Consider the following 12,016-nt stretch of genomic DNA (forward strand, 5'->3'; position numbering starts at 1 on the left):
CAATACTAACGTGTAAGTAGCATATTTGCCTTGCCATCATTCGATATCGTTTGCCCATTTGGCTAATTTAAGGCAACCATCAAAGTGTAGACCTCATTTGCTGTACACTGTCACAACTTCAGTTGATCGCGAATCACGATCACTTATCTCTTTTACACAATAACTGACATCGCAGAACTTATGGGAAGCTCCACAAATTTGTCGATCAGCCGTTTTTAATATCGATCCCAATCTCAATCTTCAATCCAATTCCGGGAATAAACCAATGAAAATAAGTAATTTGTAAGCATATCAAATCTGCTCTAATTGGTTCATTTTTGAGATACTTAAATCGGAAAAAACGAAGTATCGTTTATTTAAAATAGCGATATATTGGCTCCTCCCATTAGTATTCTTCAAACTCGAAAGGTCAGACGATATAATTTTCCTTGTATCAATTTCCTTAAGCTAGCTTTGCACGATCAAAATATATAGCTTACGTGCTTACATTACTTAGCTGACTTAAAGGTACCTTCATTAATCACACTATAAATTGAGATTATATTAGAGATTATCAGTGATTATATACTGAGGTGTATAATCAATGATAGTGTATAATCGGTGATAATGCACTCTCAATTGTTTATGACGGATATAAAACAGTTTAAAGTGCTATTTGAAACAACTACGTTGATTCGTTGATTGCAAAAAAGTGGTATTTTTTGCCTACCACCAAATTGCCGGTAATTTGTCGTGTCGGAAATAGGATTTTATTTATACGTATTACCAGTGGCGTAGCGAGGAGGGGGACTGGACATATTCTTTTTACATGAGTAGTTAAATTCGTCCTTTTTTTTACTTTCGCGCGGAGCCTCGCACCGGCTAAAATTGCAACCGAATTAAGGCGCGGCAAATTTTCTGTCAGCCCTGGATGGCGGAAATCCACGCATGCTTGTTATAATCATAAGCGATGCACTAGAATGTGGATGGTTCAATAATGTAGAATCTTGGTAGAGTCATAAACTTTGTAGAGTAACCAACTTTGCCCTATAATCAAATATCTCTAGCCGTATTGCCTTTGTAAATCTACACTGAAAAATATTTTAAATTTTATAACATGAACACTAACAGAGATGGTAGAGTCCCAAGGAAAATTAATAAGGAGTTATTACTTTCCAGGCTGATTTTGTAAGTTTAGTGATATTGTTATAATGGTAATAAAATAAAAAATATTTAGAGTCAAAGTTCACTTTCATTATTAGGTTTAACACGGGGAAATCCGATTACAGATTATTACACATAAAAAACTTCAAAATTCTTACAATTCACCTTGGGTATCTGGGTATTAACTGAAGATAGTGATCATTTATAAATAATTATTCTCAACCCACGTACTAATTTGTCTAAAGTCTGCCATTTTTAACTTCCGGATATAAAAATATATTAATTCTTTTACAGATTCGGTGGTATTCGACAACAAGAACGCATTTCTAAGAAACAAGAAAGTGTACTACGACCTCCTCATATCCGTGCCATCTAGAGATTTGAACATGAGCGACGAACCAGACGACAGCTGCGAACCAGCGGCCGCCGGGAGCAAGTAACATACGACACAAACCGCGCATAACACATACTATGTACATGACAGTAAACTTTGAAGACTATTTGACTGATAAACTTTGAGGTTAAACGTTGAACTAACCCAGAATAATTTCTTATGTTTACGCGAATGTTAGACATTGCAATAAAACTATTTTACGCGTTTTACCGCGGTTTTAATATTTTACTGTTTCTCCCGACATTTCGAAGACTTTAAAACCTTCATGGTCACAGGAAAGCTAAGGTTTTGGTTAATGCGAAGATCCGACCGTCAATAGCATTTTTTTTTAATTGCATAATTGTAAAATGTAATTGGATATTGTAACTTTGACCACCACCTTAGTCCGCCCCATGACGAAGAAGGTTGCAATCTTCGAAATGTTGGGAGAAAATTATAATATAAAAAACCGCGACAAAATCAGTAAAATAGTTTTATTTCAAAACCCAAAATAAGTATTATGTCGCTGCTTACGCTCGCCTCGAGCTAATTTACCGAACCTAAAACAGATACGTGCCAAATATCTTATTATTTCTGTGAAAAACAGTGAAATGACATTTTTTGGTATGACCTTAACGCACTTTCCCCCAAGGTCGTGATAAAACTGCACAAATGAATGTGGCCATACAAGTTCATGCAATTTGAAAGTACAAGTACCTTAATACATGTTACTTACTTAGGTATATCTCAATATTGTAATTTTCATTCGTAGAGACGCAGTAGTAAAACCCAATAAGTATTACTTATCTCGACCCGGGGAATCGAACCCCGGACCTCAGAGCAATGTCGTACACGCAATACAATTACGCCACCAAGGCAGTCACAGTAAATCAGTATTCGATTAATTGGGCGATACCTAAAACGATCTTTCCCGCTATTGTCAGTTTCATAGCAAAAACGGACCAATCAGAATAAAGATTGCTTGACTTGCTTACGGATGATTTATTTTATTGGTCCATTATTATCAATAACGCGTAGTTAGCGGTTGAGATGGTTTATTGGAATCTGCCATAAAAACAAATGATTTTGACTAAATGAGTAATTAATGTTGGAAAAAATATGTAAATAAAGCATTTAAGTGGGTAAGCTCTGGCTATTCAGTGTTGTTTTGTGGAGGAAATTACAAGAATATCGAAAAAAATGCTATTAAAAAGTACAGGAAGGAAGGAGTAGTAAGGATGGTACAAATAATTATGAACTTACAATTTTCAAGATTTAGTGTACTCCCAAAAAATTAATGACAAAGAAGGCTTGGGTAAAGGAAAATTGTTGCGTTCATATGTAGTATATACAATGGGCTGTGATTGTATTAACATCTTTATAGAATTGTCCCGTAACTTTACTTACATAAATCTTGCATGTAGTGTGAACATCCATGCTACTCTATTTAGTTATAGTGAGTACCTATTCCGTCTTTATTTGATAGCCGCATAGGTAAAAGAGTTAAAAAATCCCTTAACCTCTATGGCTATCAAAGCTGCCCTTCAATAATAGCCCATAATTGCATAAAGACGAATTGGTCCCATTGTCGGAATGGGGCCCCCTGACTATACAAGGACTTGGTAAAATTTTAATAAAATGTCGATTTGTCACTTAGTCATTTTAATAAAACTAATTAATACCTGTTTTCATGCATGGAAGATCCAGGAAAAAATCTACTATTTATATCTCCAAAAATTCACATAATACTCGAGGTCTGATATTTAATAATTAATATACATAATATTATTGTGAGAAAAAGAACTGACGCAGTATGATTGTATTAAATATTATAAACATTTACACTGACGTCAATGTATACTAATTGATGATGTTATAAAAACAAATTAATTATACGCCTACAATTTAATTTAATAATTACTTTAAACATTAGTCATATGGGAACACATAATTTGAAGTTACTGGTGGTCAAAGGTTTTGAATCTACATTGTATATTTTGTTAAATCTAGAATAAATATAGGTTAAATATAATCGGCTGTTAAACTTTTACTTGCACATAAGTATTTGGTTGTATACCTAGGGATGTATTCAATATTAGGTTTATTATTTTCCTGTGATGACTTTACCTAGTACAATTTTAATTTTAAGCAATAAACAATAAGCATTGTATATTATATACTTAAATAAAATAGTAAATGTTGTCAATTTTTTTTTTTCCATTGCAAGGTGTGTTTTGTGTCTTTCATTTGCGCTAATGCTGGCGCTAATGCCGGCGCCACATACAGACAAATATTTGAACAAAGACTTTGCCACACATTTGAACACAGTTACAGACACTGATCAAATTTCAATTTTTATGGCTTTTAGTTTTAGGTTTCCATATAATCGGTTCTCCTTCAAGCAACTCGATAACTGAACGATTTAATGTGTGGTCGAAAAACCGATACCGAATGGCAAACACGCAAATATTTAAACAAACTTTGCACAAATACGCAAATACCCGTGCCACACATGAGTTCAAACAAGTGTTCAAATATTTTTGCTATGTGTGACGCCGGCATAAGACATGCAGAATTACCATACTAAAGAACTAGCTGTGTAGGTACCTATAGAATGGGCAGAATCTATACTTTATACTATTATAAAAAGCTGAATATTGTTTATTTGTTTAATCGCGCTAATCTCAGGGACTACTCATTCGAATTGAAGACATTCTTTTAATGTTGGTTAGCGATGACGTCTCTGAATTGAATCTATCGCATGACGAAACAGTCTCACACGTTATCCTGGAATGCGTAGGAGTAGTTGCACAACGGGCTGATATCCTCGGTACACCGGGATCACTACGACAGGCCTGTGAATAAACCAGGTCGATCCTGCACTACAAGGAGTTGGGCTGGCTAGACACGTAGCTGGCATATTACGCACCACGGCCCGACTTGCTACGGACTAAATGCAAAAAGGAGCACCTCTATAGAATGTTGGATAGCCCATGTAGCCCATATAACAACGCGCTATAAACTATAGGAGCGTGTTGCAAAACCGATGAAAATTGATTCTTACATATAAATAAAATAGATAGATTCGAGTCATCGCTCTCTTACAACAAAAAAAATCGTAAAAAATTACCCGCGACAATATTCGTAACCATTTTGTGTTCGCGTTCGATGCTACACCATAAAACAATAAATCTTTTTGTTTATCTTGTTTTCCATTATCACGTCATAGCAAATAAAGTTTAGTAAATGCTCCAATATTTTATACGCTAGGTAGGCATTGTTATCGAACAATAAATAAATGTTTACTTCCATCATTTATCTTATCTGGCTTGTAAAACGAATGTACAAATGAAACGCAATAGTAAAGAAAAATACTTTTATTTATAAATGCAACTTGCTTAAGATTACTTGATATATTATACAAAATGTATATATGATGAGACTGTCAAATTTCATACATTAGCAATATGAGGAACCAATGACATTTCTGGGTAAATTAAATATTATTTTTTTCATGATTCGAGTGTTTCGTTTCAAGGCTTTCAAAGTTACGCCACAATTACGCGACATTTTTTTTGTCTGCCGGCCTCAGGAATAAAAACCATACACACCATGGACGCATGTAATTCCTAAATATTTCTAGTAATATTAGACATTTGACAATCGCTTATTCCACGTTATATGAAATGTACAAAACACTGAAAAGCATCTAATCATCGTCTTCAAACAACATTTGCAAGAGCTCCCGCTTGGTGCACTGGCTGCCCTCCAGCCTCTGCACTCCCTTCCACTTGATGATGGTGGGTATCACCATCAGCTTGCAGCGCGCGTCGGTTCTGAACGGACACGCCTTGTCTTTCCAACTGTAAACAAAAATGCAGCGTCATTCTGTATCCTTGAAGGGGTAAGCAGCCTTACGTCTACATACGTACGTTGATTTACTTCCATAGTGTAAATGTAAGGAAAAATACGAATGCTGTGGAAATAAAGTGTATTATCGAATGGCAATTAAGAAGGCCGGTCAACAAACAAACAATAAGCGAAAAATATATACAATGAGTGCTACATTTGATAAATAATATTATAGCTTGTCACTGGATGTATTTATTAAAGGTATCATATTACTCAAGTTTAAAATTAACAGCTGTAAACGTTGATAAATAAATGGTGCAGTGTAACTTGTTAATATGAGTGTGTACAGAACAGTTTGATTATATAAATATCTGTGTGACTCCTGAGATAAATATGGCATTTGTCATCGCAATAGTCACTACAAAGAACTTTTTACAAAACATAGCATGGTCTGTTTTTGTCATAATCAGATGCTACTTTATACACTTTTCGCTGTCCCGTAATTATACTTGCTGTATTATATTTTAATAATTACATTTTTAGTTCTATCTCCATAAAAGTTTATGTCTGGTGTGACAAGGAGTTATTGGTCACAGATCCGAGTATTATGATATGGCTCATAATCCGTGATTGACATATTCTATATTATAGTATCTTACGGGGTAAACTTTGTATAGTTGTTTTTTTAAGATAAAAATAAACGGGATATGTGTGCCTATCTGCCTTGACGATTATTTTAAATAATGTTACTATATTTTAAACTGATTGTGCAAATTAGAACTTCATCTGCAAAAAAACAATTTTGAAAATGTTAGGTACACACACAAATATTCATGTGTTATGTTTATTATTTTAGTATAAAACACTAAAGCCCAAAAATTTTTAAATCTAGTTAGATTTTATACACAAAGTCATTGAATGTATTAGCTATGATAAGTTGTAATAAAATATTGAGGCCAAGTGGATTACATATTGCATCACATAGAAGATATGGTATTTCTTTAAGTGTAGCAATGTTCACATATTATTGAATATAGACATACAAATGTTAAAACCGCCTGAATTATGTCATACTAATCCACAAAAAAAAGGAATTATTTTTAAATACTCACTAGTCCCGATCTCCGACATCCACATACACAAAGATGATGTCCTTCTGAAGTTCCCCAATGAATGCTTTAACTATTGGTTCCGCTGAAAAAAAAAAGTATGCAATTTTGCACTCCAAAAAGGAATTTCGAATAATAAAAATGATCTATGCAGCAGAGATTTAAAAAAAACACTTGATAATGCATTTTATTTAGATCTTTTATTTATATCAACATGGTTTTAAAATGAATTTCTGAAATTATATATTAGCACTTAATTTGAAAAGTTACCCTTTTAAATGTAACAGCAGATTGGAAAACTGATTTTATACCATTCAACCACATTTTATCTTCATTTTAAAGTTAAATAATATGGTTCAGTGGGGTAAGAGATCACCATCAATACCATAATAATAATTATTGCTGCTTGCCAAAGTTTAAAATTATTTCACAATACTTATCAGGTATACATATATACAGGAGCTAGTTTTATTATATAAGCCACGGCTAACATGATATAAAGATGTATCTAAATTTATAACTGAATGTAGATTTTAATTCTAAATTTAAAAAGTGCCAACTACCTACATGCCTCTACACACCCATTGCTATCTATCTATACTGAGAGTACCAGTGCTGCTTTCCATTACCTAAAATGCCATTATCTACAAAAACCAAAAATCAAGACACAAGTGAAAAAGGTGCACCAAAATTTAAAATAATGCTCCATGATAAATATCAGTAATATCCTAAATGTTTAGAGATCCTGATATTTATCAAGGACCATTATTTTTAAATTTGGTGCAGTTTTATTGTCCTTATCCTAAAATTAGGTTTTTGTTTCTAACTAGTGGGCAGTACAGTAGGTGCTCCCCCTACTAGCTGTTCTACTGCGGACAGTAAGAATTCTCATGCAGTATATGCCTACCCATCTGACAGTAGATACACCAACTCCTGCCATTTTCTTTCTTTTTACCAGTAAACATAAAATACACCTTAGCATTTTTCTCTGACAATTTTGTTATATATTCATTAAATTCATCATAATTATTGACTGTATGGATTTCTTTTTTAACCATGTTATCTATTTTTATAGCATTCATGATGTCTTTATTTTTTTTTGTCAATTTTCAAGTCACAGCACCAAAGAGAAAATGACATGTATAATCCACAAAGAAGTTTTAAAATGATAATATCTTTATGATTCAATTTAACATTTTTGTTTTACTTTATCTACATAAAAAATATTTTTTTACACAATATTGTATATTGTGTTGCCTCAAATTTTATTTTATGACGCGAGTGATATTTCCAGATGACCCAACAATACCTATTCTTATTACTTATTTGTAATACTTTCCTTTAAGGACATTAGTTCAGATATATTAGGTATATGTTGGCTGTTTATTGGTGGTGGAGAACACCAGGTAACCCATTTGCTTGTTGCAGATCAATGCAATCCAGTAAAAAAAATATTGAAAAATAGGGGCCAGACTATTGCATTAAAATACCGATAGTCAAACGATAAATTCTAATTAATCGTTTGACAATTTTAATTGTCCTAATTCAATAATCTGAAGAACTGCTACCTTCAACACAGTCCGGACACCAACTGTTCCCGTCAGGTAACTTGGATCCGCTGAAATAAATTAGCGCTGGTGGTCCCTTGGGATCAATACTGTCGACATATTTACAAAATTCTTCGAAGCCTTTGAGTGCCACTGTGGTAGCCATTTTATATGCAATATATTATTGTAAAAAATAAAACTATTATATTATGTACACCGGTGACGATAGCACAAAGTACAATTTTTGACAACTGAATACTGATTCGCTGTATTTTGACATTTGACACTAGATAGTAGTAGTGTTGTGTGTTGTGGACGGCCGGACTAGCAAATACGAAAAAGTGAACAATATTGTTCGACTTCGGAGATGTCACTAACCATCTTTCGATTATACATCCGATTCGATTGTAGAAACAAAAAAAAATCTATGAAACCAAATTATAGAGATAAAAATATGGATCTCTAGCTTAAGTTACATGAAAATAAATGAATTATAATCCATTACACATCATTAGTCGATAATTTATAACACTTGTATCACTATTCGCAGCGTATCAGTATGACAGTTTCTTCGGTTGACATTGTTTGTATTTTGAATTTGAATTTGGAGTGTCTGAATAGGATTTGAAAGTAATTTTGATATGTAAATAGATGTTTTGTGTGTGAATATGCAAATAAAAAAGAAATAAATTATATTACGCACGACAATGGATACGACAACGTCATTGAAACCAAAGCCGTTGGCAGAATTGCTGCCATACCTAAGTGGTTAGTAAATAACAGATAATTCATCACAATATAACTTCTTTGTTGAAAGTTTTCTATAAAGTGCATCAATTTTACGTGTTAACTTGAAATTAACTTCGCTATTCAAGTAATTGTTGTTTCTAAATAGATTGAATATTATTTCAGGCATAGTGTCCAAGGATGCCATGCAGACTCTAACCGCTAGGAAACAGCCGCGGCCAACGATCACACAAACTTGCACAGCTGTAAAAACTATGAAACCTCTCACAATGGCCGAGTTAATGGCTGGAATACCAGGTAAATTTGCAACATTTGTTATAGCAAGCCATAATAATTGATATTATATTATCATGATTAAGTAGGTATTATTTTGTAAAATGATATGTGCGGGGGCATGAGATTATCAATTGAATAATACATTGTAAGAGAATTTTCTAAAAGTGCTCCATTCAAATTTGGATCTGTGTGAAATCTACCAACATATTAGGTAAGCATGGTAAAGAAAGCAGGCTTAGGTGAAGCGATAACACCCTTACAATATGACTGTTAAAATTAAACTATTTTTCGGATTTACCTCAGTCCCTGTGGTGACCACAAAGGCTACAAAGTCTTTGAAACATAGAGAGTAAACTAAAATATTAAAACCATGATCAAATAAAAAAAAAAGTTTAATTTTCATGTCTAACATCTGCATAAACATAAGAAATCTTTATTAATATGACTATTGATAACATTATCATAAAACTACTTTTAAATTCATTGAGAACCTTATAAATAACTTCAGCTTTAAGAAACCAGTCACCAAGAAGACAAACGCAAGCCTCAACATCTGTCAAGAAGAAAATCTGGAATTCATCAGTGAAGGTGGAGTGTAAGAAGATAAGTCACACTGCTGAAGGGAAGATGAAGCACAACCCAGTCAGGAAAGTGCTCAATTTTCAACCTAAACCCAGGGTATTTAAGATTTTATTTTCTGTACTATAAAAATGTTCAATTATACATGCCATTTCTTCTATGCTTTTTATAAAAATATTAAATAATGTGTTGTTATATTATGTAATAGATAAAAATGTTAACCAGAAAAAACGTCATAATTAGGAGATATTTGACCTTTTTCTGTGGTGTTTATAAATGGTAATTCTCAGAAGTAATTAACATGTAGAATAAATTTAGTTAGAGTAGAAACGGCATAACAATTTAATTACCAACCAATAACAATTATATTGTCTCAGATAATTTACCAACTTACTTCTCGTATGTGGCAATTTATAACAGGAAAATTGAAATTAATTTGTATTAGATTATACTAATTATTCCATTTTTCAGAATACTTTAGCTCCAAGAATGGCTACGGCCAATGCAGAAACACCAAAGTTTCCAAAACCAGAGTACAGAGCAAAGAAATCAGTACACATACTAGGTAAGACACGCTTACTTTTATATATTTATAAAATGTGTATTTCAAACTATAACTGTAAATTTTCATTTTTTAGAGAAGAATAAAGTAAGAATAAGTGGAATATGTAATATACCAGAAACTCCCGTCTTAGCTCCACCTGTAAGACAAAGGATGACAATGGCCAATAAAGAAAACTTGCCCAATATACCAAGGCAACTGAAAAATATTGCAACACCAAAATTAGCCTCACCAAAGATTGCTCCAAAGAAATTTGCTACCCCAAAAATGCCTGACACACCACTGTCAAACCAATCATGGCAATCTAGTTGTGATGCTAGCTTCTTGCAAAAAGAAAAAGAAATTCGTGATATTGAAGACAAAATAAAAAATGTGTCACAGGAAAAAACTTTAGAAAGAATTGCAGAAGTTTCTCCGCCCGCTTCAACTCCATTCAGAGAATATAGAAATGTTAAAGAGTATTTCAACAACTCTAGTGAAATGGACACTTCAGCCGTGAATGATAACACAATCATGTGTTTTGACAAAACATTCCAACCAGAAGAATATAACAAAAGAGAGGAGAGTGTGATAACATCTCTCTGTGAAATGCTGAACAAAGCAGCAGTAACAATACCTGAAAACAACAACACAGAGCTCCATGATTTGTTGGAAGTTGAAAAACGAACGCTAGCCAACATTAAAATTCTGGACAAAATCAGGGAGCAGGAACTTAAATCTCTGGAGTATGTTAGAAAATTAATAATTGAGAAAAGAAAAGCACAAACAATTTCTGAGGTTAAGAGGGAAGAAAAAGTTGAATCTATCATTGAAACCAAAGCTCCAGGGGATATAAAAATAGAAAAAACTAACTCTGAAGAAAATCCAGTTGTAGGTAGAACATCAGTAATCAAATCATGTATCAAATCACCAAGTTACAAAATACCTAAAAAGAATGCATGTTTAAGAAAAAAGGTATTTTATAAATCAATGCCAAATGTTTCAAATGTAGTTCTGTCACCAAATAGAGACTTAAATGACAAAGCATTAAGTGTTTACATGAACATGAAGAAACATATGAATTTCTTGTCCACTCCTGTTGTCAAAGAGCAGAAAACAGCTGTTCCTGATACACCTTCCATCACATCACATAATTTACAAAAACAACTAGATAAACTCTATGATGACAATTAAAATGTGTTACATTAAGTATACTTATTGTTTGAAGGAGGGAAACCTTTTGTGAATACAACTCTCAAATATAGTACAATTTAAATTGAATTGACATGCATCTTATAGTCATTTATTGACTCAAAAATAAATTTATAGTATTGTTTGTAAAATAATCTATTCTAATAAACTAACAGTGAAATGTGCTATAATTTAAAAAGATGTTCAATGTTTGTAAATTATTTATATTTTTTGACAGGTTGTGCTACAGGTTGGCATATTTTTCATTTGTCTTTTTTAATCAGACTTGGAGACAGTATAAACATTTAATATGAGTTTTCAATAATATATCAAAAATAGTTATAATATAATGTTGATTTTCTTTCCTTTTATTATAAGCTACTTTAACATTGTCTGCAAGTTTTATTGAAAAATTAAGAAAATAATTTGGGTTTGAACATAATGTTTAGTTAAATGTGTTAGATGTAATATGACATAAATTGTTGTAATATAAAATAGATAAAATAATATAAATTTACAAATGTTTAAAGGTCATAATAAAAATTAATATAAGTATATGTAGGTGTTTTAAATTCCGTATAACCTACCTACCTACCGAGTAGGTACTCGGTACTGATATTCGATCCATCATTCAAGTCTATACTTACATTCTCTTTGA

At 32.5% G+C, this 12,016-nt stretch overlaps 3 protein-coding genes across 3 annotated transcripts in view; 2 read left to right on the forward strand and 1 right to left on the reverse strand.

Moving 5' to 3' along the window:
- The window catches only part of LOC115443087 (SEC14-like protein 2), a 45,351-nt gene extending 41,656 nt beyond the window's left edge, over positions 1-3,695 (forward strand). The window contains exon 10 of the mRNA XM_037439759.1: positions 1,438-3,695. Within this exon, the coding sequence (XP_037295656.1) occupies positions 1,438-1,583 (146 nt within the window). The 3' untranslated portion in view covers positions 1,584-3,695. The remainder of the gene's footprint in view (positions 1-1,437) is intronic.
- A 1,183-nt stretch (positions 3,696-4,878) lies between these two features.
- Positions 4,879-8,309, reverse strand: LOC115443094 (thioredoxin domain-containing protein 17). The gene is made up of 3 exons (XM_030168360.2): positions 8,046-8,309; positions 6,481-6,562; positions 4,879-5,379 (listed from the first exon to the last, which is right to left on the reverse strand). The coding sequence occupies exons 1-3, from the start codon at positions 8,188-8,190 to the stop codon at positions 5,226-5,228; spliced, it is 381 nt and encodes a 126-aa protein (XP_030024220.2). The 5' UTR covers positions 8,191-8,309; the 3' UTR covers positions 4,879-5,225.
- A 248-nt stretch (positions 8,310-8,557) lies between these two features.
- On the forward strand, positions 8,558-11,894 carry LOC115443084. Its single transcript, XM_030168351.2, has 5 exons — positions 8,558-8,792; positions 8,937-9,068; positions 9,556-9,725; positions 10,098-10,191; positions 10,265-11,894. The coding sequence occupies exons 1-5, from the start codon at positions 8,732-8,734 to the stop codon at positions 11,359-11,361; spliced, it is 1,554 nt and encodes a 517-aa protein (XP_030024211.2). The 5' UTR covers positions 8,558-8,731; the 3' UTR covers positions 11,362-11,894.
- Positions 11,895-12,016: the final 122 nt, after the last annotated feature.

The sequence above is a fragment of the Manduca sexta genome, chromosome 17 (genome assembly GCF_014839805.1).
Source record: "Manduca sexta isolate Smith_Timp_Sample1 chromosome 17, JHU_Msex_v1.0, whole genome shotgun sequence".
Lineage (NCBI taxonomy): Eukaryota > Metazoa > Arthropoda > Insecta > Lepidoptera > Sphingidae > Manduca > Manduca sexta.

Bases quoted from the DNA above. Each gene is read 5' to 3' on its own strand.
- LOC115443084 (XM_030168351.2), top strand. From the start codon at position 8,732: ATGGATACGACAACGTCATTGAAACCAAAGCCGTTGGCAGAATTGCTG. The intron at 9,726-10,097 runs GTATTTAAGATT...TCCATTTTTCAG, and splicing joins ATTTTCAACCTAAACCCAGG to AATACTTTAGCTCCAAGAAT. The intron at 10,192-10,264 runs GTAAGACACGCT...TTCATTTTTTAG, and splicing joins GAAATCAGTACACATACTAG to AGAAGAATAAAGTAAGAATA.
- LOC115443094 (XM_030168360.2), bottom strand. From the start codon at position 8,190: ATGGCTACCACAGTGGCACTCAAAGGCTTCGAAGAATTTTGTAAATAT. The intron at 6,563-8,045 runs GTAGCAGTTCTT...TTTTTTTTTCAG, and splicing joins GTGTCCGGACTGTGTTGAAG to CGGAACCAATAGTTAAAGCA. The intron at 5,380-6,480 runs GTGAGTATTTAA...TTTTGTTTACAG, and splicing joins GATGTCGGAGATCGGGACTA to TTGGAAAGACAAGGCGTGTC.